The 24062-nt window shown below is 50.1% G+C and overlaps 1 protein-coding gene across 1 annotated transcript in view; it reads right to left on the minus strand.

Annotated features, from left to right (window-relative positions):
- Window positions 1–24062, minus strand: part of samd11 (sterile alpha motif domain containing 11) — a 294059-nt gene that overhangs the window by 69539 nt on the left and 200458 nt on the right. Inside the window, 2 exon segments of the mRNA XM_078425233.1 lie at window positions 5214–5358; window positions 20271–20432. Of these exon segments, the coding sequence (XP_078281359.1) occupies window positions 5214–5358; window positions 20271–20432 (307 nt within the window).

A 24062-nucleotide genomic window follows, 5' to 3' on the forward strand; every position in this document is an offset into this window, starting at 1 on the left:
ATTTACCACATTTTTTACCAAAGCCGATTGATAATTAACCTACAAGCCTGCACGTCCTTGGAGTGGGAGGAAACCAGCGCACCCGGAGAAAACCCACGTGGTCACAAGGAGAAGATGCAAACTCCTTACAGACAAGCACCCATAGTCAGGATGGAACCCGAGTCTCTGGAGCTGTCAGGCAACAACTCTAACGCCGATGCGCCGTGCCACCCATTTCTTTCTGGAAAAAAAGTACGTTGTTCCCTCTGGAGCTTGAAGGAAGACATGACAGCAGTATTTTAAATTGTGGGAGGCATAGATAGGGTAGACAGTCAGTACCTTTGTCCCAGGGTGGAAGTGACCAAGACGAGAGGACTGAGATTTAACGTGAGATTGGCAAAGTTGAAAGGAGAGGTTTATTATGCACAGAGGAGGAGTGGGGGCATAGGACGTGCAGCCAGGGATGATGGTGGAGGCAGATACGATAATGGTGTTTAGATAGACACATGGATACGCATAGAAACATAGAAAATAGGTGCAGGAGTAGGGCATTCGGCCCTTCCAGCCAGCACCGCTATCCAGAACCAGGGGCCACAGTTTAAGAATAAGGGGTAGGCCATTTAGAACAGAGATGAGGAAAAACTTTTTCAGTCAGAGAGTTGTGAATCTGTGGAATTCTCTGCTTCAGAGGGCAGTGGAGGCCAATTCTCTGAATACATTCAAGAGAGAGCTGGATAGAGCTCTTAAGGATAGCGGAGTCAGGGGGTATGGGGAGAAAGCAGGAACGGGGTACTGATTGAGAATGATCAGCCATGATCACTTTGAATGGCGCTGCTGGCTCGAAGGGCCGAATGGCCTACTCCTGCACCTATTGTCTATTGTCAATATGATCATGGCTGATCATCCAGAATCAGTACCCCGTTCCTGCCTTCTCCCCATATCCCTTGATTCCGTCAAGGCCTACTCCTGCACCTATTGTCTATTGTCTATTGTCAGCCCTAAGAGTTCTATCTAACTCTCTCTTGAATATATCCAGTGAATTGGCCTCCACTGCTTTTTGTGGCAGAGAATTGAGGGATATGGACCATGTGCAGGCAGAGGAGGTTGGTTTAACTCGGTACTATGCTCGGCATGGGGCATTGTGGGCCGAAGGGCCTGTTTCTTGCACTGAGCAGTTCTACTTTCTAAAGAAAATAAAAGGGAACTGAAGAATGCTAAAAAGTAAGCAGGAAATAGGTTCTGACGATGGGAGGTGGCAAAAGGGCTTTTGCGGTATCAGAGTGGCGGGCTTTCATCTCCAAGCAACGGCTCACAACCTCTGTTGCTAATTTAAGGAAATATAATACCGCTCCGTCTTGGCACTTAATTCACACATCATTTAGTCTGTCAGTCTTCAGCTGCCCAGGCTCAGAGTCTCTGCCTAAACCCCCCCACTCCCATTATCCTCTCAGCCCCCCCCCCCCCCTTCAGCGAGCTGTGGCTGATCAACCCTGACTACCTCCTGCAAGCTCCCTAGGGTTATTTTCCTACACTAACTGTACAAACACACGTTCCTGCTCTCTTAACCCTTTCCCACCAACTCCGAATGAGCTGAGTGGACTCTGAATAGCGCGGCAGGGTGGCGCAGCGGTAGAGTTGCTGCCTCATGGCGCCAGAGACCCGGCTTCGATCCTGACTACAGGCGCTGTCTGTACAGAGTTTGTACGTTCTCCCCGTGACCGCGTGGGTTTTTACCCAGGCGCTCCGATTTCCTCCCACACGGAATTCACTGCCGCAGACGGCTGTGGAAGCCAAGTCATTGGGCATTTTTCAAGCAGGGATCGCTAGGTTTTGGATTAGTAAGGGGCGTCAAAGGTTGCAGGGAGAAGGCAGGAGAAATGGGGTTGATTGAGAGAGAAAAATAGAAGGACTCGATCGAGAGCTGATGGGCCAAATGGCCAAACATTGCTGCTATGTCCTATGGTTGTGGGAGGAAACTGGAGCGCCTGAAGGAAACCCACACCATCACAGAAAGAACATGCAAACTCCACACAGACAGCACCCGAGGTCAGGATCGAACCTGGGTTGGCTGGAGTTGTGTACCTGTGTTGCCCTATTGTGACACCCATCCCTAACTGCCCCCCCAAGCTAGCCCATCCCACAGGACACTTAAATGTGATGCACATTGATATGTCCGTCTGCGTCACCTACAGGCCTGAATAAAACTGGGAGTGGCTGACAGCTTCTTCTTACCACAAGCTGGCTGATTCATGTTCATCGCTTACTTTCATTCAGATTTAATAAATTAAACATCCCAGCAGGTGGGGTAAAATTGTCTCTTTGCATTAATAGACAGTCATGCAGCACAGAAACAGTTCATTCAACCCAACTTGCCCTTGCCGACCAGCATGCCCCGTCTACACTAGTCCCACCTGCCCACGTTTGGCCCATATCCCTCTAACCGACTACAGGCGCCGTCTGTACGGAGTTTGTACGTTCTCCCCGTGACCTGCGTGGGTTTCCCCAGGATCTTCGGTTTCCTCCCACACTCCAAAGACGTACAGGTATGTAGGTTAATTGGCTGGGCAAATGTAAAAACTGTCCCTAGTGGGTGTAGAATAGTGTTAATGTGCGGGGATCACTGGGCGGCGCGGACCCGGTGGGCCGAAGGGCCTGTTTTTGCGCTGTATCTCTAAATCTAAAATCTAAACTCCTTAATATCCATGGGCCTATCCAAACGTCTTTTAAATGTTGTTATAGTACCAGCCTCAATTACCTCCTTTAGCAACTCGTTTCATGTACCCACCACCTTCTGTATGAGAAAGTTGCCCCTGAGGTTCGAACTAAATTTTTCCCTTCTTGCCTTAAACCTATGTTGTCCGGTTCTTGATTCCCCTACTCTGGGTGAAAGACTGCATTCGCCCAATCTACTGCTCGCTATAAGATCACTCCTCAACCTCCTGCACTCTAAACCGTTCCTATCCATGTACCCGTCTAAATGTCTTTTAAATGGATGTCCCTGTGATAAACGCAGTATTACAGCAACTGCCCTACCTGACCCAGAAATTGGCAGGCGATCTTCAACGCAGGTAAGTGTGGAGTAAATAATTTATGTAAAAAGAAAGACAATAGACAATAGACAATAGGTGCAGGAGGAGGCCATTCGTCCATTCAAGCCAGCACCACCATTCAATGTGATCATGGCTGATCATTCTCAATCAGTACCCTGTTCCTGCCTTCTCCCCATACCCCCTGATTCCGCTATCCTTAAGAGCTCTATCTAGCTCTCTCTTGAATGCATTCAGACAATTGGCCTCCACTGCCTTCTGAGGCAGAGAATTCCACAGATTTACAACTCTCTGACTGAAAAAGTTTTTCCTCATCTCCGTTCTAAATGGCCTACCCCTTATTCTTAAACTGTGGCCCCTTGTGCTGGACTCCCCCAACATTGGGAACATGTTTCCTGCCTCTAACGTGTCCAACCCCTTAATAATCTTATATGTTTCGATAAGATCCCCTCTCATCCTTCTAAATTCCAGTGTATACAAGCCTAGTCGCTCCAGTCTTTCAACATATGACAGTCCCGCCATTCCGGGGATTAACCTAGTAAACCTACGCTGCACGCCCTCAGTAAGAGGAAAATGCTCCTTGGATGATAATTATCGAAAAATCGTTTTCAGGATAGAATCACTTCACTACTGCTGCAGGGCATTAGAAGGGTGTACCATCGAGGGGGTGCATTGCAATAACAGAGTTGCTGCCTTAATGTGTCATAGACCCGTGTAGATCCTGACTGTGGGTGCTTCTGTACAGAGTTTGTATGACCGCGTGGGTTCTCTCCGGGTGCTCCGGTTTCTTCCCACACTCCAAAGGCGTGCAGGTTTGCAGGCTAATTTTTTTTGTCTGTACTTTCCCTGGAGCTGCAACACGATATTCCACACTCTGTTGATTTTCTCTTTTGTACTACATGCGTATTGGATGATTTGCCTGGATAGCACAAAGTTTTTCACATTGTAGGGAGAAACTGCAGATGCTGGTTTAAACCGAGGAAAGACACAAAAAGCTGGAGTAACTCAGCGGCTCAGGCAGCATCTCTGAAGAGAAGGAATAGGTGAGGTTTCGGGCCGAGACCCTTCTTTAGAACCGACCCGAAACATCACCTATTCCTTTTCTCTAGAGATGCTGGCTGATCCGCTGAGTTAATCCAACTTTTGTATCAACGTTTTTCACCGTATCTCAGTACACCTGACAATCATGAGCTAAACCAATGCACACTCTCAATAATTCTTGTAATGCAGTTCGAATTTAGCTATGGGCAAGAAAACACACAATGCCTCCACTACCTCAGAAGGCAAAGGAGTTTCAGCATGTCTCCAAAGACTCTTACCAATTTCTGCAGCTGCATCGTAGAAAGTATCCTATCCGGATGCATCTCAGGTTGGTTTGGGAGCAGCCCACCCCAGGACCACGAGAAATGGCAGAGTGTCGTAGACGCAGCCCAGTCCATCACATAGACTAGGCTCCCCACCACCGACTTCTTCTACACCACGTGTAGGAAGGAACTGCAGATGCTGGTTTAAACCGAAGATAGACACAAAAAGCTGGAGTAACTCAGCGGGACAGGCAGCATCTCTGGACAGAAGGAATGGGTGACCTGACGGCTGAAGAAGGGTCTCGACCCAAAACGTCACCCATTCCTTCTCTCCAGAGATGCTGCCCGTCCCGCTGAGTTGCTCCAGCTTTCTGTGTCCATCTTCTTCTGCACCACTCTGCCTCGGGAAAGCAGCCAAGGTAATCACGGACCACTCTCGCCCCAGTCAATCTCTCCTCTCCCAACGCGCAGAAGATACAAAAGCTTGAAAGCACAAACCACCAGATTCAGGAACTGCTTCTTCCCCGACCGCTGTTATCAGACTTCTGAACAATTGTCCTGTAAGCTCAGGGTTTAGTCTCGATCTTCCAACCTACCTCATTGCAGACCTTGCACTTTGCATGCAACTGAACACTATGACGTTGTCACAATAAATTCTGCACGCTGGTATTTTACTCTTTGCACGACCTGCTGCACATGTGTGTGGCTTGATTGTACTCATGTACAGTAGGATTTCACTGGAGGACGCACAAACAACTCGTTTCACTATACCTTGGTACACGTGATAATCAAACACCAATACCAACACGATTCTGGCGATCGTTTCACGCAGGATTGGAGTGAGAGTCCCGCGTCAGATTGCCGCAGCGATGCCAACACTGACCTCTCGTTAAAATGTGCGTCCCTGTGCTGGGGGAGTCCCTGCTTCCTCCTCTGACTCGACGAGTTGCTGGATGACGGGATGTGGGCCTCCATGGCAGCGGACGTGCGGACGGCGTTGACGGCTTCTTGCCGAACCCTCAGCAAGTCTGTGAGGAGAAGGACACACGACACTTAGACACTGGGAACTGCAGCTGCTGGATTACAAAGAGAGGCACAAAGTGCTGCAGTAACTCAGTGGGTTATGCCGGCATGTCTGGAGAACATGGAGATGTGATATTGCAGGTCTATAACCATCAAATACACTGTGAACTACATACATATACTTATACACACACATATATACACACACACACTCACACACATATATACACATATATACACACACACACACACACATATATACACACACACACATATATACACACACACACACATATATACACACACACATATATACACACACACATATATACACACACATATATACACACATATATACACACATATATACACACATATATACACACATATATACACACATATATACACACATATATACACACATATATACACACACACATATACACACACACATATATATACACACACACATATACACACACATATACACACACACATATACACACATATATATACACACATATATACACACACACATATATACACACACACATATATACACACACACATATACATACACACACATATATATATATACACACACACACATATATATATACACACACATATATATATACACACACATATATATATACACACACATACATATATACACACACATATATACACACACACACACATATATACGGTGCCCTCCATGATGTTTGGGCCAAAGACCCATCATTTATTTATTTGCCTCTGTACTCCACAATTTGAGATTTGTAATAGAAAAAAATCACATGTGGTTAAAGTGCACATTGTCAGATTTTAATAAAGGCCATTTTTATACATTTTGGTTTCACCGTATAGAAATTACAGCAGTGTTTATATATAGTCCTCCCATTTCAGGGCACCATAATGTTTGGAACACATGGCCTCACAGGTGTTTGTAATTGCTCAGGTGTGTTTAATTGGCTCCTTAATGCAGGTATAAGAGAGCTCTCAGCACCTAGTCTTTCCTCCAGTCTTTCCATCACCTTTGGAAACTTTTATTGCTGTTTATCAACATGAGGACCAGAGTTGTGCCAATGAAAGTCAAAGCCATTATGAGACTGAGAAACAAGAATAAAACTGTTAAAGACATCAGCCAAACCTTAGGCTTACCAAAATCAACTGTTTGGAACATCATTAAGAAGAAAGAGAGCACTGGTGAGCTTACTAATTACGAAGGGTCTGGCAGGCCAAGGAAGACCTCCACAGCTGATGACAGAGAAATCCTCTCTATAATAAAGAAAAATCACCAAACACCTGTTCGACAGATTAGAAACACTCTTCAGGAGTCAGGTGTGGATTTGTCAATGACCACTGTCCGCAGAAGACTTCATGAACAGATATAGAGGCTACACTGTAAGATGCAAACCACTGGTTAGCCACAAAAATAGGATGGCCAGGTTACAGTTTGCCAAGATGTACTTAAAAGAGCAACCACAGTTCTGGAAAAAGGTCTTGTGGACAGATGAGACGAAGATGAACTTATATCAGAGTGATGGCAAGAGCAAAGTATGGAGGAGAGAAGGAACTGCCCAAGATCCAAAGCATACCACCTCATCTGTGAAACACGGTGGTGGGGGTGTTATGGCCTAAGCATGTATGGCTGCTGAAGGTACTGGCTCACTTATCTTCATTGATGATACAACTGCTGATGGTAGTAGCATAATGAATTCTGAATTGTATAGACACATCCTATCTGCTCAAGTTCAAACATGTGCCTCAAAACTCATTGGCCGGCAGTTCATTCGACAGCAAGACAATGATCCCAAACACACTGCTAAAGCAACAAAGGAGTTTTTCAAAGCTAAAACGTGGTCAATTGTTGAATGGCCAAGTCAATCACCCGATCTGAACCCACATGAGCATGCCTTTTATATGCTGAAGAGAAAACGGAAGGGGACTAGCCCCCAAAACAAGCATAAGCTAAAGATGGCTGCAATACAGGCCTGGCAGAGCATCACCAGAGAAGACACCCAGCAACTGGTGATGTTCATGAATCACAGACTTCGAGCAGTCATTGCATGCAAAGGATATGCAACAAAATACTAAACATGACTACTTTCATTTACATGACATTGCTGTGTCCCAAACATTATGGTGCTCTGAAATGGGGGGACTATGTGTAAACACTGCTGTAATTTCTACATGGTGAAACCAAAATGTATAAAAATGGCCTTTATTAAAATCTGACAACGTGCACTTTAACCACATGTGATTTTTTTCTATTATAAATCTGAAATTGTGGAGTACAGAGGCAAATAAATAAATGATGGGTCTTTGACCCAAATATTATGGAGGGCACTGTACACACACACACACACACACACATACACACACACACACACACACACACACATATACACACACACACACACATATATATACACATATACACACACACACAAACACATATTATATATATATATATATATACACACACACATATATATATATACACACATACATACACACACACAAACACATACATATGTATATGCATATATATATATAAACAGGCCCTTCAACCCAACCTGTCCATCCTGACCAAGATGCCCCTTCTGCACTAGTCGCACCTGACCATGTTTGGCCAAATATCTCTCTTAAACCCTTCATATCAAGAATCAAGAGTGTTTTATTGTTGTATGTCCCAGTGAAATTCTTACTTGCATTAAGAATTTGCAGTTGAAATTCCATGTACCTCTTCAAATGTCTTTTAAACGTATTTATAGTACCTGTGTATGAAAGAACTGCAGATGCTGGTTTAAACCGAAGATTGACACAAAATGCTGGAGTAACTCAGTTAGCATCTCTGGAGAGAAGGAATGGGTGATGTTTCAGGTCGAGACCGTTTTTCAGAAATGACATCAGGGGGGAGGGAAATAGATAAGGAAGTGTGAAGGTGTGAAAACAGGGCAAAAAGAATGGAGATCAAGGAAAATGCAGAATTGTCAGCTGGGAGAAGGTAACAACAAAGCAAATAGAGATAGAATGTAGTCAGAGACAGGTTGGAGAACTGAGAAGGAGGAGGGATGGAGAGAGAGTGAAGCAAAGGTTACCAGAGAAGTCAATGTTCATACCGCTGGGATGTACGATGCCCCAGCGTAGTTATAGTACCTGCCCCAAATACCTCCTCTGGCAGCTTGTTTCATATGCCCACCACCCTCTGTGTGAAAAATTGACCCTTCATGTCCTATTACATCTTTCCCTTCTCACCTTAAACCCTTGTCCTCTGGTTCTTGATTCCCCTACCCTGGGTGAAAGACTTGTGCATTCAACTGCTCTGTTCCCTTGTGCAGAATGATGAAGCATAAATACTGACGCACTGGATGGGCAGAACGGCCTGGATCTGTGTAAATCCATGCAAGCATGCAACATTAAGCTCCCCCGTCCCTCTTTAGTTTAGTTTAGTTTAGAGATACAAAGCAGTAGCAGGCCCTTCGGCCCACCGAGTCCGTGCCGATCGGTGATCACCCCTTACACTAAACACTATCCTACACACGAGGGGCAATTTACAATTGACCAAAGCCAATTAACATGCAAACCTCCATGTCTTTGGAGTGTGGGAGGAAACTGGAGTACCTACGGAAAACCCATGTGGTCACAGGGAGAACGTACAAACTCCGTACAGACAGCGCCCGTAGTCAGGAACAAACTCGGGTCTTTGACACAACTCTACCACTGCGCTACGACATTCAAGTGCAGCAGAATTAATGAGTGGGCAATTAGTTGGGCAGCAACGTGAAGCTCAGCCACCAATCCAGCCCTCTTTACTCAAGTTGTCACCTTTAGATTCAGTTTGGTGGAAGCTTACAGGGGCTACACTCAGCCTGACAAGCTGAACCTAAGAATAGGTCGTCGGCAGCCAGGGAATGCCGTCCAGGGAACACTGTGCCCTCTGGGCAGACTATGCCATGTGGGAAGACCGTGTGCGGTGTGCCCTTAGTTGGCCATACCCAGTGGATCGGCCACGCTGTCTAGATTCACCATGTCCTCTGTGCCACCCATGTAGGTCGTGCCCTCTTGATTGCCGTATCTTATGACCAGGCCATGCCCTGTGTGTGGGCCACACCTGTGGGTTGGTTATGCCCTCGGTGTCGGCCATGCCCTGTCTAGGCTGTGCATTCTGGGTAAGCCATGATGTATGTGTAGGCCGTTCCCATTGGGTTGCCGTACCTATGTGTAGGCCCAGTATCTAAGCCATGCCCTGTGTCTAGGCCTTGCCCTGTGTGTCTAGACCATGCCCTGTGTGTCTAGACCGTGCCCTGTGTGTCTAGACTGTGCCCTGTGTGTCTAGGCCGTGCCCTGTGTGACTAGGCTATGCCCTGTGACTAGGCCATGCCCTGTGTGTCTAGACCATGCCCTGTGTGTCTAGGCCATGCCCTGTGTGTCCAGGCCATGCCCGGTGTATCTAGGCCATGCCCTGTGTGTCTAGGCCATGCCCTGTGTGTCCAGGCCATGCCCTGTGTATCTAGGCCATGCCCTGTGTGTCTAGGCCATGCCCTGTGTGTCCAGGCTATGCCCTGCGTCTAAGCCATGCCCTGTGTCTAGGCTTTGCCCTGTGTGTCTAGGCTATACCCTGTGTGTCTAGGCCATGCCCTGTGTGTCTAGGCCATGCCCTGTGTGTCTAGGCCATGCCCTGTGTGTCTAGGTCATGCCCTGTGTGTCTAGGTCATGCCCTGTGGCTTGGCCATGCCCTGTGACTAGGCCATGCCCTGTGACTAGGCCATGCCCTGTGTCTAGGCCATGCTCTGTGTGTCTAGGCCATGCCCTGTGTATCTAGGCCATGCCCTGTGTGTCTAGGCCATACCCTGTGTGTCTAGGCCATGCCCTGTGACTAGACCATACCCTGTGTGACTAGGCCATGCCCTGTGACTAGCCCATGCCCTGTGACTAGGCCATGCCCAGTGTCTAGGCCATGCCCTGTGACTAGGCCATGCCCTGTGACTAGGCCATGCCCTGTGGCTAGGCCATGCCCTGTGTGTCTAGGCCATGCCCTGTGTGACTAGGCTATGCACTGTGTCTAGGCCATGCCCTGTGTGACTAGGCCATGCCCTGTGACTAGGCCATGCCCTGTGTGTCTAGGCTATGCCCTGTGGCTAGGCCATGCCCAGTGTCTAGGCCATGCCCTGTGACTAGGCCATGCCCAGTGTCTAGGCCATGCCCATTGTCTAGGCCATGCCCTGTGACTAGGCCATGCCCAGTGTCTAGGCCATGCCCAGTGTCTAGGCCATGCCATGTGACTAGGCCATGCCCTGTGTCTAGGCCATGCCCTGTGTCTAGGCCATGCCCTGTGACTAGGCCATGCCCCGTGTGTCTAGGCCATGCCCTGTGTCTAGGCCATGCCCTGTGTCTAGGCCATGCCCTGTGTGACTACACTATGCACTGTGTCTAGGCCATGCCCTGTGACTAGGCCATGCCCTGTGTGTCTAGGCCATGCCCTGTGTCTAGGCCATGCCCTGTGTCTAGGCCATGCCCTGTGTCTAGGCCATGCCCTGTGACTAGGCCATGCCCTGTGACTGGGCCATACCCACTGTGCAGGCCATACCCAGTGAGCAGACTATGCCCTGTGACTGGGCACGCCTCTGTTACTGACATCCGTCTGCTGGCAGCCCCTGTTGCTCAGCCAAACCTCCGTCGCTCACACAGTATGACAGCTGAGATAATTAACTGCTGTCTCTCACTGAAACAAAACGTGCACAGAGCTAATTCCACATCCGAGTCCCACGCAGAGCCTCCCTGCAGCTAAAGCCAAATAAAAAGTCTGCCGAGGATTGTGACTGGGAACATCTGCAGCCCCGCATTTAAGGATGTCGCCCTCTCACTACAAGAGATCAACGAAGAGTAAACCCTTCCCCTCTCCCTCCCTCACGGCACCACAGTGACCGGGGCACTAAATATCATAGAAACATAGAAGATAGTTGCAGTAGGCCATTCGGCTCTTCGAAACAGCACCACAATTCATTATGATCATGGCTGATCATCCAGAATCAGTACCCCGTTCCTGCTTTCTCCCCATATCCCTTGATTCCGGTAGCCCGAAGAGTTATAGCTAACTCTCTCTTGAAAACATCCGGTGAATCGGCCTCCACTGCCTTCCATGGCAGAGGATTGCACAGATTCACAACTCTCTGAGTGAAAAAGTTTTTCCTCATCTCAGTCCTAAATGGCCTCCCCCTTATTCTTAATATCGCAGCAAACCCTTTGAGGCCTGAGGTGGGAGCTTGTGGCTGAGGGAGGGGACCATCAGAGGGGTTTCTGCCGCACATTCAGTGACGCAGTCACCGCACGGAGACAGAGGAGGAGGGAGGCTCTCTGCTGCCTTGCGCTAAATGTTGTACCTTCAGATAGTAGATACAGCGCGCAAACAGGCCCTTCGGCCCGAGTCCCTGCCAACCTGTGATCACCCCCTTACACTAACACTAACCTACGCACACGAGGGACAATTTATAATTTTTACCAAATCCAATTAACCTGCAGACCTCTACGTCTTTGGAGTGTGGGAGGAAACCAGAGCACCCGGGGACAACCCACGCGGTCACGGGGAGAACGCACAAACTCCGTACAGACAGCCCCCGTAGTCATGGTTGAACCTGGGTCTCTGGCGCTGTGAGGCAGCAACTCTACCGCTGGGTTAGTGTGCCACCAGTGAGACTCTTTATCGCTTCATGTGCACTGTGGAAGGCACAAATGTATCCGCTGAAGTCCTTTCATTTTGACTGGATGACGTGCAAAGAGCTTTTCACCGTACGTGACAATAATAAACGAAACGACGTTCAACTGCAGGCGCTATCTCCAACCGGAGGACAAGCCACCAGAGGGCCAGGTGTGGAAAAATGTACCACGCTGCGGGAACTGTGGCTGAGGTAGCTGATGTCAGGAGAGAAAGCTGCCGTGAAACAAGTCTTTCCTCACATCAGATTTGCTCAGGGGTGCTTGAATGTAACCAGATGCAGAATCAGGTTATTTCGGGGGCATTTTTGGACAATGAAGTTAATGATGATTTAAAAGTCAAGATTCAAAATAACCTGATTCTGCATCTGGTTACATTCAAGCACCCCCTTCTCCCTCTCTTCATCTCCCATTCCAACCTCCTTCTCTGCTGTGTGTGGCAGGCTGCCAGGAGTCTACCAGCAGCCTCTATTCCTTGTTTACCCACGAGCATCCCCTCAATGACTCATCTGGGCCGCCTGAAGCTACGACTCAGCGTGAGCTTCATGCTCCCGTGGCAAAAAGGCAAACCGCAGCGAGATTCCTCCCCGCGCCCCCCCCCCCCCCCCCTCCACCCCACCCCACCCCTCACCTCTTCCCCTTTCGTCATCTGCTGTCGGCTGCCCGGCTCGAAGGGGAAATGCCTTTCTTAAAGCGGCCTCGCACACCGCTTGCCCTCCACCTGCGGGCCCCACTCGGGATCCCCTCCCCTCCTCTCCACCCCTCCCTCTGCAATACCAGGAGCCTTTGCACGCCGCTGGGACACAATCAGCGTGCCGCCTCTTTACTCACGACGCTGAGCTTGGGCCAGGGAAGGGTGAAAACGCACACCTCCGGATTCAGGAACAGTTTCTTCCCAGCTGTTATCAGGCAACTGAATCATCCTACCACAACCAGAGTGGGGTCCTGAACGGCTATCTATCTCATTGGTGACCCTCGGACTAGATTTGATCGGACTTTATCTTGCACTAAATGTTATTCCCTTATCGTGTATCTACACTGTGGACGGCTCGATTGTAATCATGCGTTGTCTTTCCACTCACTGGATAGCACGCAGCAAAAGCTTTTCACTGTACCTCGGTACACGTGACAAAAGCTAAACTGAACTGACCAGTGTGAGAGGGACAGACACAAAATGCTGGAGTAACCCAGCGGGACAGGCAGCATCTCTGGAGAGAAGAAATGGGCGACGTTTCGGGTCGAGACCCTTCTTCAGACTGAGGGTCTCCTCCTTCCTACACAGTGTGAGAGGGGGGGGGGTGGGCTGGTGTTGCACTGGGAAAGTGTCTCCCACCTTCCAACTTTGTGGACTCGAGTCATATAAAATTCTTAAGGGGTTGGAGAGGCTAGATGCGGGAAGATTGTTCCCGATGTTGGGGGAGTCCAGAACCAGGGGTCACAGCTTAAGGATAAGGGGGAAGTCTTTTAGGATCGAGATGAGAAAACATTTCTTCACACAGAGAGTGGTGAGTCTGTGGAATTCTCTGCCACAGAAGGTAGTTGAGGCCAGTTCATTGGCTATATTTAAGAGGGAGTTAGATGTGGCCCTTTTTGCTAGAGGGATCAGGGGGTATGGAGAGAAGGCAGGTACAGGCTACTGAGCTGAATGATCAGCCATGATCATATTGAATGGCGGTGCAGGCTCGAAGGGCCGAATGGCCTACTCCTGCACCTATTTTCTATGTTTCTATGTTTCTAGGAGGAATGAATATTTGGTGGGGGAGGAGTGGGGAAAGTGGGAGGGCTCGATCCCAGATGACCAAAAGAAAGTGGCAGAGACAAAAAAGGACTCCACAGGCCGTGGTGTACTGCGGCTCGAGTGGTCTCCTCAGCTCTGCGGATTCCAAGCCCACACGCACACACATGGATCGGAAGCCAGTGAGATAAACAGGGCAGGCAGCCTTCACTTTAGAGGCACAGTGCGGAAACAGGTCCTTTCGGCCCAGCGAGTCCACGCCAACCTGCGACCGCCCCGTACACTAGCACTGGCCTACGCTCTAGGGACGATTTACAAGCCAATTGCCCCACCGACCTTTGGAGTGTGGGGGGGAAACCAGAGCACCCAGAGGAAACCCACGCGGTCACGGGGAGAACGTACAGACTCCGTACGGACAGCGCCCGCAGTCAGGATGGAACCCGGTGATGTAGGGCAGCAACTCTACCAGCTGCGCCGCTGTGCCCGCCTTATCTGTAGGTAGCCAACACCTACAGACGTTAAGCACACCCGCGCCACACGAGGCAACTGAGCCACACGTGATTCACTGCAGCTGGCCACAGCCCTTTCTATATCTGCGGACTTACCTTGCCGAGGCAGCCGAGGAAGTGATGCAGCCGTGAGTGGTTACATCACACATGCAGGAGGGCTACAGTGATGTGTGGGTTGCACATCACGTGTCTCTAAAGAAATAAAACCTACAGGGACTCTGGGCTTGACATGGGGAAAATAAATGGTGCTTTTTACTCGGTGACTAATGTGGAATATAACAGCCAGTGAACATTACGCTGAAGAAATCATTGTTGTCACAGAGCAAACAATCCTCTAAACAGTTCCCCTCGACTTTAGCTTGGCTGACACAGGCTTCCTACACAGACCAAATCACATCTGCTTCACACGAGTTATTAAAATGATCTCACTTCTGAATAAAATCTTGCCTCCTCCCTTCTGCTCCAGAGTCTGGCCCAGGAGATTTTTTTTTTCAAATTTGTTTTCGGAGTAATTGAGAAAAAGCAGACAGTTAAATAAATTATCAAGGGGGATCGTGTGTTAAGAGTTAGTGTTGGGTTTATTGCTGTTATGTGTACTGAGGTACAGTGAAAAGCTTTTGGCTTGCGTGCTGCCTAAATAAAACTGTACATCAATACAATCTTGGCGGCACGGCGGTAGAGTTGCTGCCTTGCAGCACCAGAGACCCGGGTTCAATTCTGACTACAGATGCTTGGCTGTGCAGAGTTTGTACGTTCTCCCCCTAACCACATGGGTTTTCCTCGGATGCTCCGGTTTGCTCGCACACTCGAAAGACGTGCAGGTTTGTACAGGATAATTGGCTTCGGTAAAAATGTGGCTTCGGTAAAAGTTGAACAAATGGTAAATTGTCCCCAGTGTGGAGGATGGTGCTGGTGTACGGGGACTGCTGCTCGGCTTGGACTTGATGGGCCGAAGGCCTGTTTCCTTGACTGATCAAGAGTGTGAGCGTGAGGGCAAGCGACCAAGAGTGTGTGAGTAACTGTGTGCGAGGGAGAGTGCAAGTGTGCAAGAGTGAGCGAGAGTGTGAGTGAACGAGGGCGCGTTCAAGTGCAAGTGAACAAGCGTGCGAATGAGCAAGAGCGAGTGCCAGTAAGCGAGAGGCAGGATGCAAGTGAGCAAGGATACAAACGAGAGAGAGAGTGCGAGTGTGTGCACCAGCATGAGTGTGCGAGTGAAAGTGTGTGTGAGAGTGAGTGAGAACGCGTGCGTGAGTGAGGGAGAGACTGAGTGTGTGCACCAGTGTGAGTGTGCAAGTGAGAGTGAGGGAGAGCGCGTGCGCGAGTGAGGGAGAGTCTGAGTGTGCGCACCAGTGTGAGTGTGCGAGTGAGAGTGAGCATGAGCGCGCGTGCGAGTGAGAGTGTGTGTGTGCGTAAGAGCGCGTGTGCGAGTGAGGGAGAGACTGAGTGTGCACACCAGTGTGAGTGAGAGAGAGTGCGTGTGCGAGCGAGGGAGTCTGAGTGTGCGCACCAGTGTGAGTGTGCAAGTGAGAGTGCGTGCGAGTGAGTGAGAGTGCGTATGTGCGCGAGAGTGCGTGTGCGAGGGAGAGTGCGAGCGTGCACACCAGTGTGAGTGCGAGGGAGAGTGCGAGTGTGCGGGAGTGCAAGTGTGAGCACAGAAGTCTGTACCAAAGTGCCGTGGATGTGTGGGGGGGGAGCGAGCAAGTGGCAAAGTGTGGGCGCAACACTGCGCACGTGTGCTTCAGCGATTGCCCTCCCCCGCCCGTGTGTAACCGCGCGTGGGGTGCCCGCGAGCGCCAGCAAAACACAGGGGGGGCAAAAATTAAAATGCTTCATTATTTACTTCAGTCAATTAATGATCTGCGATGCCAGGATTTCTAGTTGGCGTTGCCATGGTGTCTATAATTGAGGGTCCTGGCTGGCTGCCAATTACTGGCGGCTGCATCGATCTCCCTCTATGTAAACCCCTGATGAGCCTGTCAGGAATGCAAAACAAAATTGCTGCTGCACACTGACATGCGGGCGCCAGACTGATTGACGTGCTGACTGCTACTGACAGCTCCTGCAACAGGGAGAGCTGGAAAAAAAACTACAATACATACATTTTGATAAATCCTGCTATGATTTGAAAATAATTGGCATCTTGGACATTATTACCCCTTTCGCTAAATTTACAGCACCCTCCAAGGCTTCAGGGGGTGAAATCAACTTCGTGAAGGATCCCAGAATATAACCCCAGCAGATGCTTGCAATCCTTTCCGAATTTGTGTACAACACATGACTTTAGTTAAGTTTAGTTTAGTTTAGAGATGCAGTGCTGAAACAGGCCCTTCGGCCCACCGAGCCGACCAGCAATCACCCATGCACTCCTTCTATCCCACACACTGAAGCCAATTAAGCTACACGTGTTTGGAGTGTGGGAGGAAACCCGGAGCACCAGGAGAAAACGCACGCGGTCCCAGGGAGAATGAATAAACTCCGTACAGACAGCGCCTGTAGTCAGGATCGAACCCGGGTCTCTGGTGCTGTAAAGCAGCGACTCTACCGCTGCACCACTGCGAGATGCAGATAGAAAGCGTCTCTTCCTCCCGCTGTGAGTTCTCGCACTCCCCTCATGTCCCGTGAGCCGGGCAAAAACTCCCATACCAAGGGATTGATGCAGGACCGCTTGGCGCGCCAAGGCCTCCTGGGTCACCCGGTTGCTAACCGTTGGGGGGGGGGAGGCACAGTGGCGCGGCGGTAGAGTTGCTGCCTCACAGTGCCAGAGTCCCGTGTTCGATCCTGACCTCGGGCGATGCCGCACGGAGTTTGTACGCTCCCCCCCTCGCCACGTGGGTTTTCCCCGGGTGCTCCGGTTTCCTCCCACTCTCCAAACATGCGCGGGCTTGAAGCCATACAGATTTGTAGGTCAATTGACTTCTGTAAAATTGTAAAATGATCCCCAGCGTGTAGGACAGTGCTGGTGCACGGGGGGATCGCTGGTCGGCGCGGACCCGTGGGGCCTGTTTCCACGCTGTATCGCCAAAGTCTCAACTAAAATCTTGATGGCTTCCTCTTCCCACTGAGATCGGGCCGAGCGTTTTAATTAAATTTCCTGGCAAAGTTTCCTTTTCGTTAGGATTCCCATTTTCCCAAGGCGGGTTAAGGTTATGGTGCGTTTGGGCCCCCAGACGCAGAGGGGTGCTGTCTTTCAGCGAGGCAGCAGTATCTGTGTTGGGGATCAGTGTGCAGCCCGCCAGAGGTGACAACGTCTGCTGCAGCAACTTAGCAGCTGCACACCCTGACAGATGTTGAGTGATGCGCTCCAAAACCGTAATAAACACGAGCTCGGCTGGAAATGAGACGGTCCGAGCAACAAATCAAGGGTGCACGAGATGGGGACTCGAGGGCCTGAGCTCTGGGCAGGCAGGGTCTTTGGGGATTTTGCTCCTTGTAGCGCGGTAGGATGAGGGGCGATCTTATAGCGGTGTTTACCATCGTGAGGGCTATACATAGGGAAGGCACAGTCTTTTACCAAGAGTAGGGGAATCAAGAACCAGACGATATAGGTTTAAGGAGCGATGGGAAAGATTTGTTAGGAACCTAATGGGCAACCTTTTCCACACAGAGAGTGATGAGTCTGTGGAATTCTCTGCCACAGAAGGTAGTTGAGGCCAGTTCATTGGCTATATTTAAGAGGGAGTTAGATGTGGCCCTTGTGGCTAAAGAGATCAGGGGGCATGGAGAGAAGGCAGGTACAGGTTACTGAGCTGGATGATCAGCCATGATCATATTGAATGGCGGTGCAGGCTCGAAGGGCCAAATGGCCTACTCCTGCATCTATTTTCTATGTTTCTATGTTTCTATGATATATGGAACAAGCTGCCAGAGGAGGTAGTCGAGGCAGGTACTATAACAGTGTTTAACCCGGATAGGTCTTCGTTTTTCGTTTTTAGAGATACTGCAAGCCCTTCGACCTGCACCGAGCCCACGCCAACCATCAATCACCCATTCACACTAGTTCTATGTTATCCAATGTTCTCATCCACTCCCTGCACACTGGGGGCAATGTACAGAAGTCAATTAACCTGCAGACCCGCGCGTCTTTGGGATGTGGGAGGAAACCGGCTCACCCGGACGAAACCCATGCAGTCGTAGGGAGAAGGTACAAACTCCGCACAGTCAGCCCCCCAAGGTCAGGATCGAACCCAGGTCTCTGGCGCTGTAAGGCAACAACTCTTCCAGCTGCCCCATTGTGCCGCCAATTTTCCTGCCTGTTTAGTAACGTTTGGGCCACCAGGTGATCTTACATAGTGGGCGGCCACGGTGGCACAGCGGTAGAGTTGCTGCCTTACAGCGCAGGAGACCCGGGTTCGACTCTTGACTACGGGCGCTGTCTGCACTGAGTTTGTACGTTCTCCCCGTGACCGCGTGAGTTTTCTCCTAGGTATTTGGTTTCCTCCCACACTCCAAAGACGTACAGGTTTGTAGGTTAATTGGCTTGGTGTAAGTGTAAATTGTCCCTAGTGTGTGTAGGACAGTGTTAATGTGCGGGGATCGCTGGGCGGCGCGGACTCAGTGGCTCAAAGGGCCTGTTTCCACGCTGTATCTCTAAACTAAACTATGGAGGTATATAAAATCACGAGGGGAAGAGATTGGGTGAAGGCACAGTCTTTCATCCAGGGTAAAAAGCTTCTGACTGTCTACCTTATCGATTCCTCCCGTAATTTTACATCGGGGCTCCCTGCAACCTTCTAGAGAAGGCGAACCAAGACTGTCCAAACTCATCCTGTGGTTAATATCCCCTAATGCAGGCATAGTTCTGGTAAATAGGTGAGTCTTGTACACGGGTACGATTGTGCACTATGATTCCACTGGACGTGCGTGCAAGACAGAGCCTTTCACTGCTTCGGGGTGCATGTGACTACAATGTGACTATTGAACGACTGAGAAAGTGCTTTGAATGAGTGTTAGATGCGGACAACTGAGGAGCCAGCGCTGCCGTCGCAGCTGCGGCTTGCCTGCAGTCCGTCTGTCTTTTGTGTTTTTTGTTGTTTTTGTCTGAATTGTAGTTTAATATGATGTAGTGTTGTATGTTATGTTTTGGGGGGGGTGGGAGGGAACGGGAACTGTAACATTCTCTCTCCAGAACGGAGACGTGACCTTTGTTCTGTGTCGTGTCTCCGTTCCCACTGCGGCCTACCACCGGCCATTCACCTGGGACCACCTGGGGCTCTGGTTCGCAGAGCCCGCGGCGCGGACTCACCACCTGCGGCGCTGGCTGCCTGCGGATGTTGCGGGCGCGGCTGCGACTCGTCTCCGGAGGCTCCGGCGCGGGCCGCGTGGACGTCGGAAGCCCGCAGACCCCTGGGTGGGGGCCGACATCGGGAGCTCCGGCAACGGCAGAGGCAGCGTGTTCGCCCGCCCCGAATCGCGGGGCTTGGGTCGGCCCGCCACGGACCTTTCACCGTCCGGCGCGGCCTGAAATAGGCCGTTGACCTTTCACCGCCCAGCGGGGGCTTCAATATCGGGAGCCCCGACCGCCCCGACGTGGCAAATCCAACAGCCTGACCGCGGGACAAGACGGCAGGGAAGAGAAAAAGACATTCTGGCCTTCCATCACAGTGAGGAGGGACTGGAGGAGACTCACTGTGATGGATGTTTCTTTTTGTTTGGTGTTAGTTGTGATTGTATGTGTTATTGCATTTTTATTGATTAATCTTATTGGTCTTATTGTTCAACTGCGGGTAACGTTTCATTTTACTACACATTTATGTGGATGTAACAAATAAACGACTATTGGGCTGCTTGGCTCCGTCTCAGGCAGAGGACAAAGAGCCTCCCTCAGAGATGCAAATGGCCGTGACACCACAAGAGACTGGTTTCGTCTCCTGCACGCCGCGGCGATCAAATTAGAAATCAAGCGGAGGGAGTGGTTCCCTGTGACCGAGGAACCGGCCAGCCCGCTGCCTGTTACCTCCGTGTGTCGGCACTCCCATGCTGTTGGCCAGTTGGTACAAGCGCTGTTGCTGTTCCTCGTACGTCCCATGGTCGTTCAAGGCCGACATCATTCGCCTGTAGTGTTCCTCAGGGGTCATCTGGATAATCTGCTCCTCGATTAATGGAGTGTGACACTTTTCTTCAGGTGGGCAAGGCAAAGAGAAAAGAGGCGACATTAATAACATTTAAGGACGTTCGGCAGAAACAAATGCAAACACAGACGTGCAGGTTTGTAGGTGGTGTGGGAAAAATAACTGCAGACGCTGGTACAAATCGAAGGTAGACACAAAATGCTGGAGTAACTCAGCGGGTCAGGCAGTATCTCTGGAGAGAAGGAATGGGTGACGTTTCGGGTCGAGACCCTTCTTCAGACTGATGTCAGGGGTGGCGGGACAAAGGAAGGATATATCCTATATCCACCTATATACTTTCTTTTGTGATACAGGTTTGTAGGTTAATTGGCTTGGTATAAATGTAACTTGTCCCTACTGTGTGTAGGATCGTGTAAGAGTGCAGGATCGCTGGTCGGTGCGGGCTCGGTGGATCGAAGGGCATGTTTCTGTGATGTATCTCTCAAACTAATCTAAACTAGGCCAACAGGTTCTTCAGGGATAGACACAGAGTGCTGGAGTAACTCAGCGGGTCAGGCAGTATCTCTGGAGAACATGGATAGGTGACGTTTCGGGTCATAGAAACATAGAAAATAGGTGCAGGATGAGGCCATTCGGCCCTTCGAGCCAGCACCGGCATTCATTGTGATCATGGCTGATCGTCCCCAATCAGTACCCCGTGCCTGCCTTCTCCCCATATCTCTTGGTTCCACCAGCCCCCTAGAGCTCTATCTAACTCGGAACTCTTCCTCGGACAGAAGGATCCCGACACGAAAAGTCAACTATACTAAGACACAAGTCAAAAACAAGTCAAAAATTGTAAAATTGAACAATATTTTCACACTGGAGTCATAAGGAACTGCAGGCACTGTCTGTACGGAGTTTGTACGTTCTCCCTGTGACCACGTGGTTTTCTCCGGGTGCTCCGGCTTCTGCCCACATTCCAAAGACGTGCAGGTTTGTAGGCTAATTGGCTTCTGTGAATCGTCCCTAGTGTGTTGGATAGTACTAGTGTACTGGGTGATCACTGGTGGGCACGGACTCGGTGGGCTGAAGGGCCTGTTTCTGTGCTGTATCTCTAAAGTCGAAGGTAATGTCTTCACCCCATTCTCAAGATGTGGCTTCTGCTAAAAGAGTCAACACTGTCGAAGAAGGGTCTCGACCCGAAACGTCACCCATTCCTTCTCTCCTGAGATGCTGCCTGACCTGCTGAGTTACTCCAGCATTTTGTGAATAAATACCTTCGATTTGTACCAGCATCTGCAGTTATTTTCTTATATAAACACTGTCGACGTGGTGCTTGGCATTGTACACACCCCACCACCGGTCGTGGTGGTTATAAGGTCATAAGGCCGTACGTGATAGGAGCAGAATTAGGCCACTCGGCCCATCAAGTCTACTCCGCCATTCAATCATGGCTGATCTATCTCTCCCCCCATTCTCCTGCCTTCTCCCCATAACCCCTCACCCCCGTACTAATCAAGAGTCTATCTATCTCTGCCTTAAAAATGTCCACTGACTTGGCCTCCACAGCCTTCTGCGGCAAAGAATACCACAGATTCACCACCCTCTGACTAAAGAAATCAGGCTGCCTTGATGGCACACTTAACCTTTACTGCGCGTGCCTGCCAGTCCCCATCGCACGTCTGTGAGTCGGCTGCTCTTTACACATGTGAACCAAGGCCGCAATGAGGACACGCCCAGCGGGATCGAATTTCAAGCTCGGCAGCTGGTGGAGATTCTTCCTCACAGCGCCAAAGACCCCGGTTCGATCCCGACCTTGGACACTGTCTCCGAGCGGTTTGCACGTTCTCTCTGTGACCGCGTGGGTTTCCTCCAGGAGCTCCTCCCAGGTTTCCCTCCACATCCCAACGACATTCCGGTCTGTAGGTTAATTGGCCCCCTGTGTGCACACGTGTACGTCCAGATGCGTGTGTGCATGGCTCAGTCGAGTTTAGTTCATTGTCACATGTACTGAGGTACAGGGAAAAGCTTTTGTTCTCAATGAAAAGTCTATCAAAGACATGATTACTATCGAGCCATCCACAACGTACAGATACATTATAAAGGGAATAACATTTAGTGCAAGATAAAGTCCAGTAAAGTCTAATTAAAGATTGACCACCATGGGTGTGCAAATTTGAACATATGTAAATCTGAGAGTGCACATGTGTGCACGTGTAAATCTGTCTTCAGGCAGAGGATTCTTCAACATGACTGTGTTTATTCCAGCCCTGCAGACACAGCAGGTATAGTTTAGTTTAGAGATACAGTGTGGAAACAGGCCCTTCGCTGACAGCGATGCCCGTACACTAGCACCATCCTGCACACACTAGGGACAATCTATAGAAGCCAATTAACCTACAAACCTGCACGTTTTTTGAGTATGGGAGGAAACCGGAGCACCAGGATAAAACCCACGCGGTCACAGGGAGAACGTACAAACTCCGTACAGACAGCACCCGTAGTACGAATCGAACCTGGATCTCTGGCGCTGTGAGACAGCAAGGTGATTCTAGAGTGTAGGGTAGTGCTAGTGTACAGGGGATCGCTGGTCGGTCCACTGGTGGCAGCAGCAGCTATATTTAAAAGGAGTTGGTTCAGTCACAGCGTCATATAGCACGGAAACAGGCCCTTCAGCCCAGGGGACGAAGGACCTGTTTCCGCGATGTATCTCTGAACCACCACTGCGCAGCTCTGAAAGGTTAGTCATTAGAAGCAGACAAACAAGAAATCAATGTTTCCCTGGGAGGAAGTCCCCCGACGTGACTGCTGCGCGATGTGCTGATGCGGGAGGCTTGCTTCGCCGGTAATGAGTTGGAAGGTGGGGGGGAGGGCGGGCTGCAGACGGTCTCGTGGGGAGCAGCGCGTTGGCAGCTCTACCCCACCGTAGGCCCACCCCTCCCACAGCAGTGTGGTCCACCCTCGCTCAGTTCAGCATCGTTGCGTTTATTGTCACGTGTAAGGATAAGGGGTAGGCCATTTAGAACGGAGATGAGGAAAAACCTTTTCACCCAGAGAGTTGTGAATCTGTGGAACTCTCTGCCTCAGAAGGCAGTGGAGGCCGATCCACTGGATGCTTTCAAGAGAGAGTTGGACAGAGCTCTTAAGGATAGCGGAGTCAGGGGATATGGGGAGAAGGCAGGAACGGGGTACTGATTGTGGATGATCAGCCATGATCGCAATGAATGGCGGTGCTGGCTCGTAGGGCTGAATGGCCTACTCCTATTGTGCACCTATTGCCTATTGTCTCTTCGGATCGTTCACCTTGTCGTGGTGAAGAGGCTTGCGTGCCCCCATGATTCGGAGAGCGATGCCGTGGGAAGCACTAGCTTCTGGTCGGGCCACCCATGGCGGTAAGGTCGAGGACGAGGGTCCAGACCAAGAACGATCCAACGTACAAGACCACAACGTTGGACCAGGCGGACAAAGTTATCTTGAACTCAACGGCTGTGAAGGCGGATGATGAAGGCGGCAACAGATCTTTCAGCTCCAATCGTCTTGTTTCCCCTTGCCATTGGAATTAGTTGGTTGATTTGTGAAGGACCGCGTGCTTCTTGGAGTGCAACATCAAGTACACGTTAAACAAGCGCACGCACAGGCGTCTTCGGTCTGACATCGGAACGTAGACCGTCATCCTCGACCTCGAGGGATCGCCA

Source organism: Rhinoraja longicauda, chromosome 30 (genome assembly GCF_053455715.1).
Source record: "Rhinoraja longicauda isolate Sanriku21f chromosome 30, sRhiLon1.1, whole genome shotgun sequence".
In the NCBI taxonomy this organism is placed as follows: domain Eukaryota; kingdom Metazoa; phylum Chordata; class Chondrichthyes; order Rajiformes; family Arhynchobatidae; genus Rhinoraja; species Rhinoraja longicauda.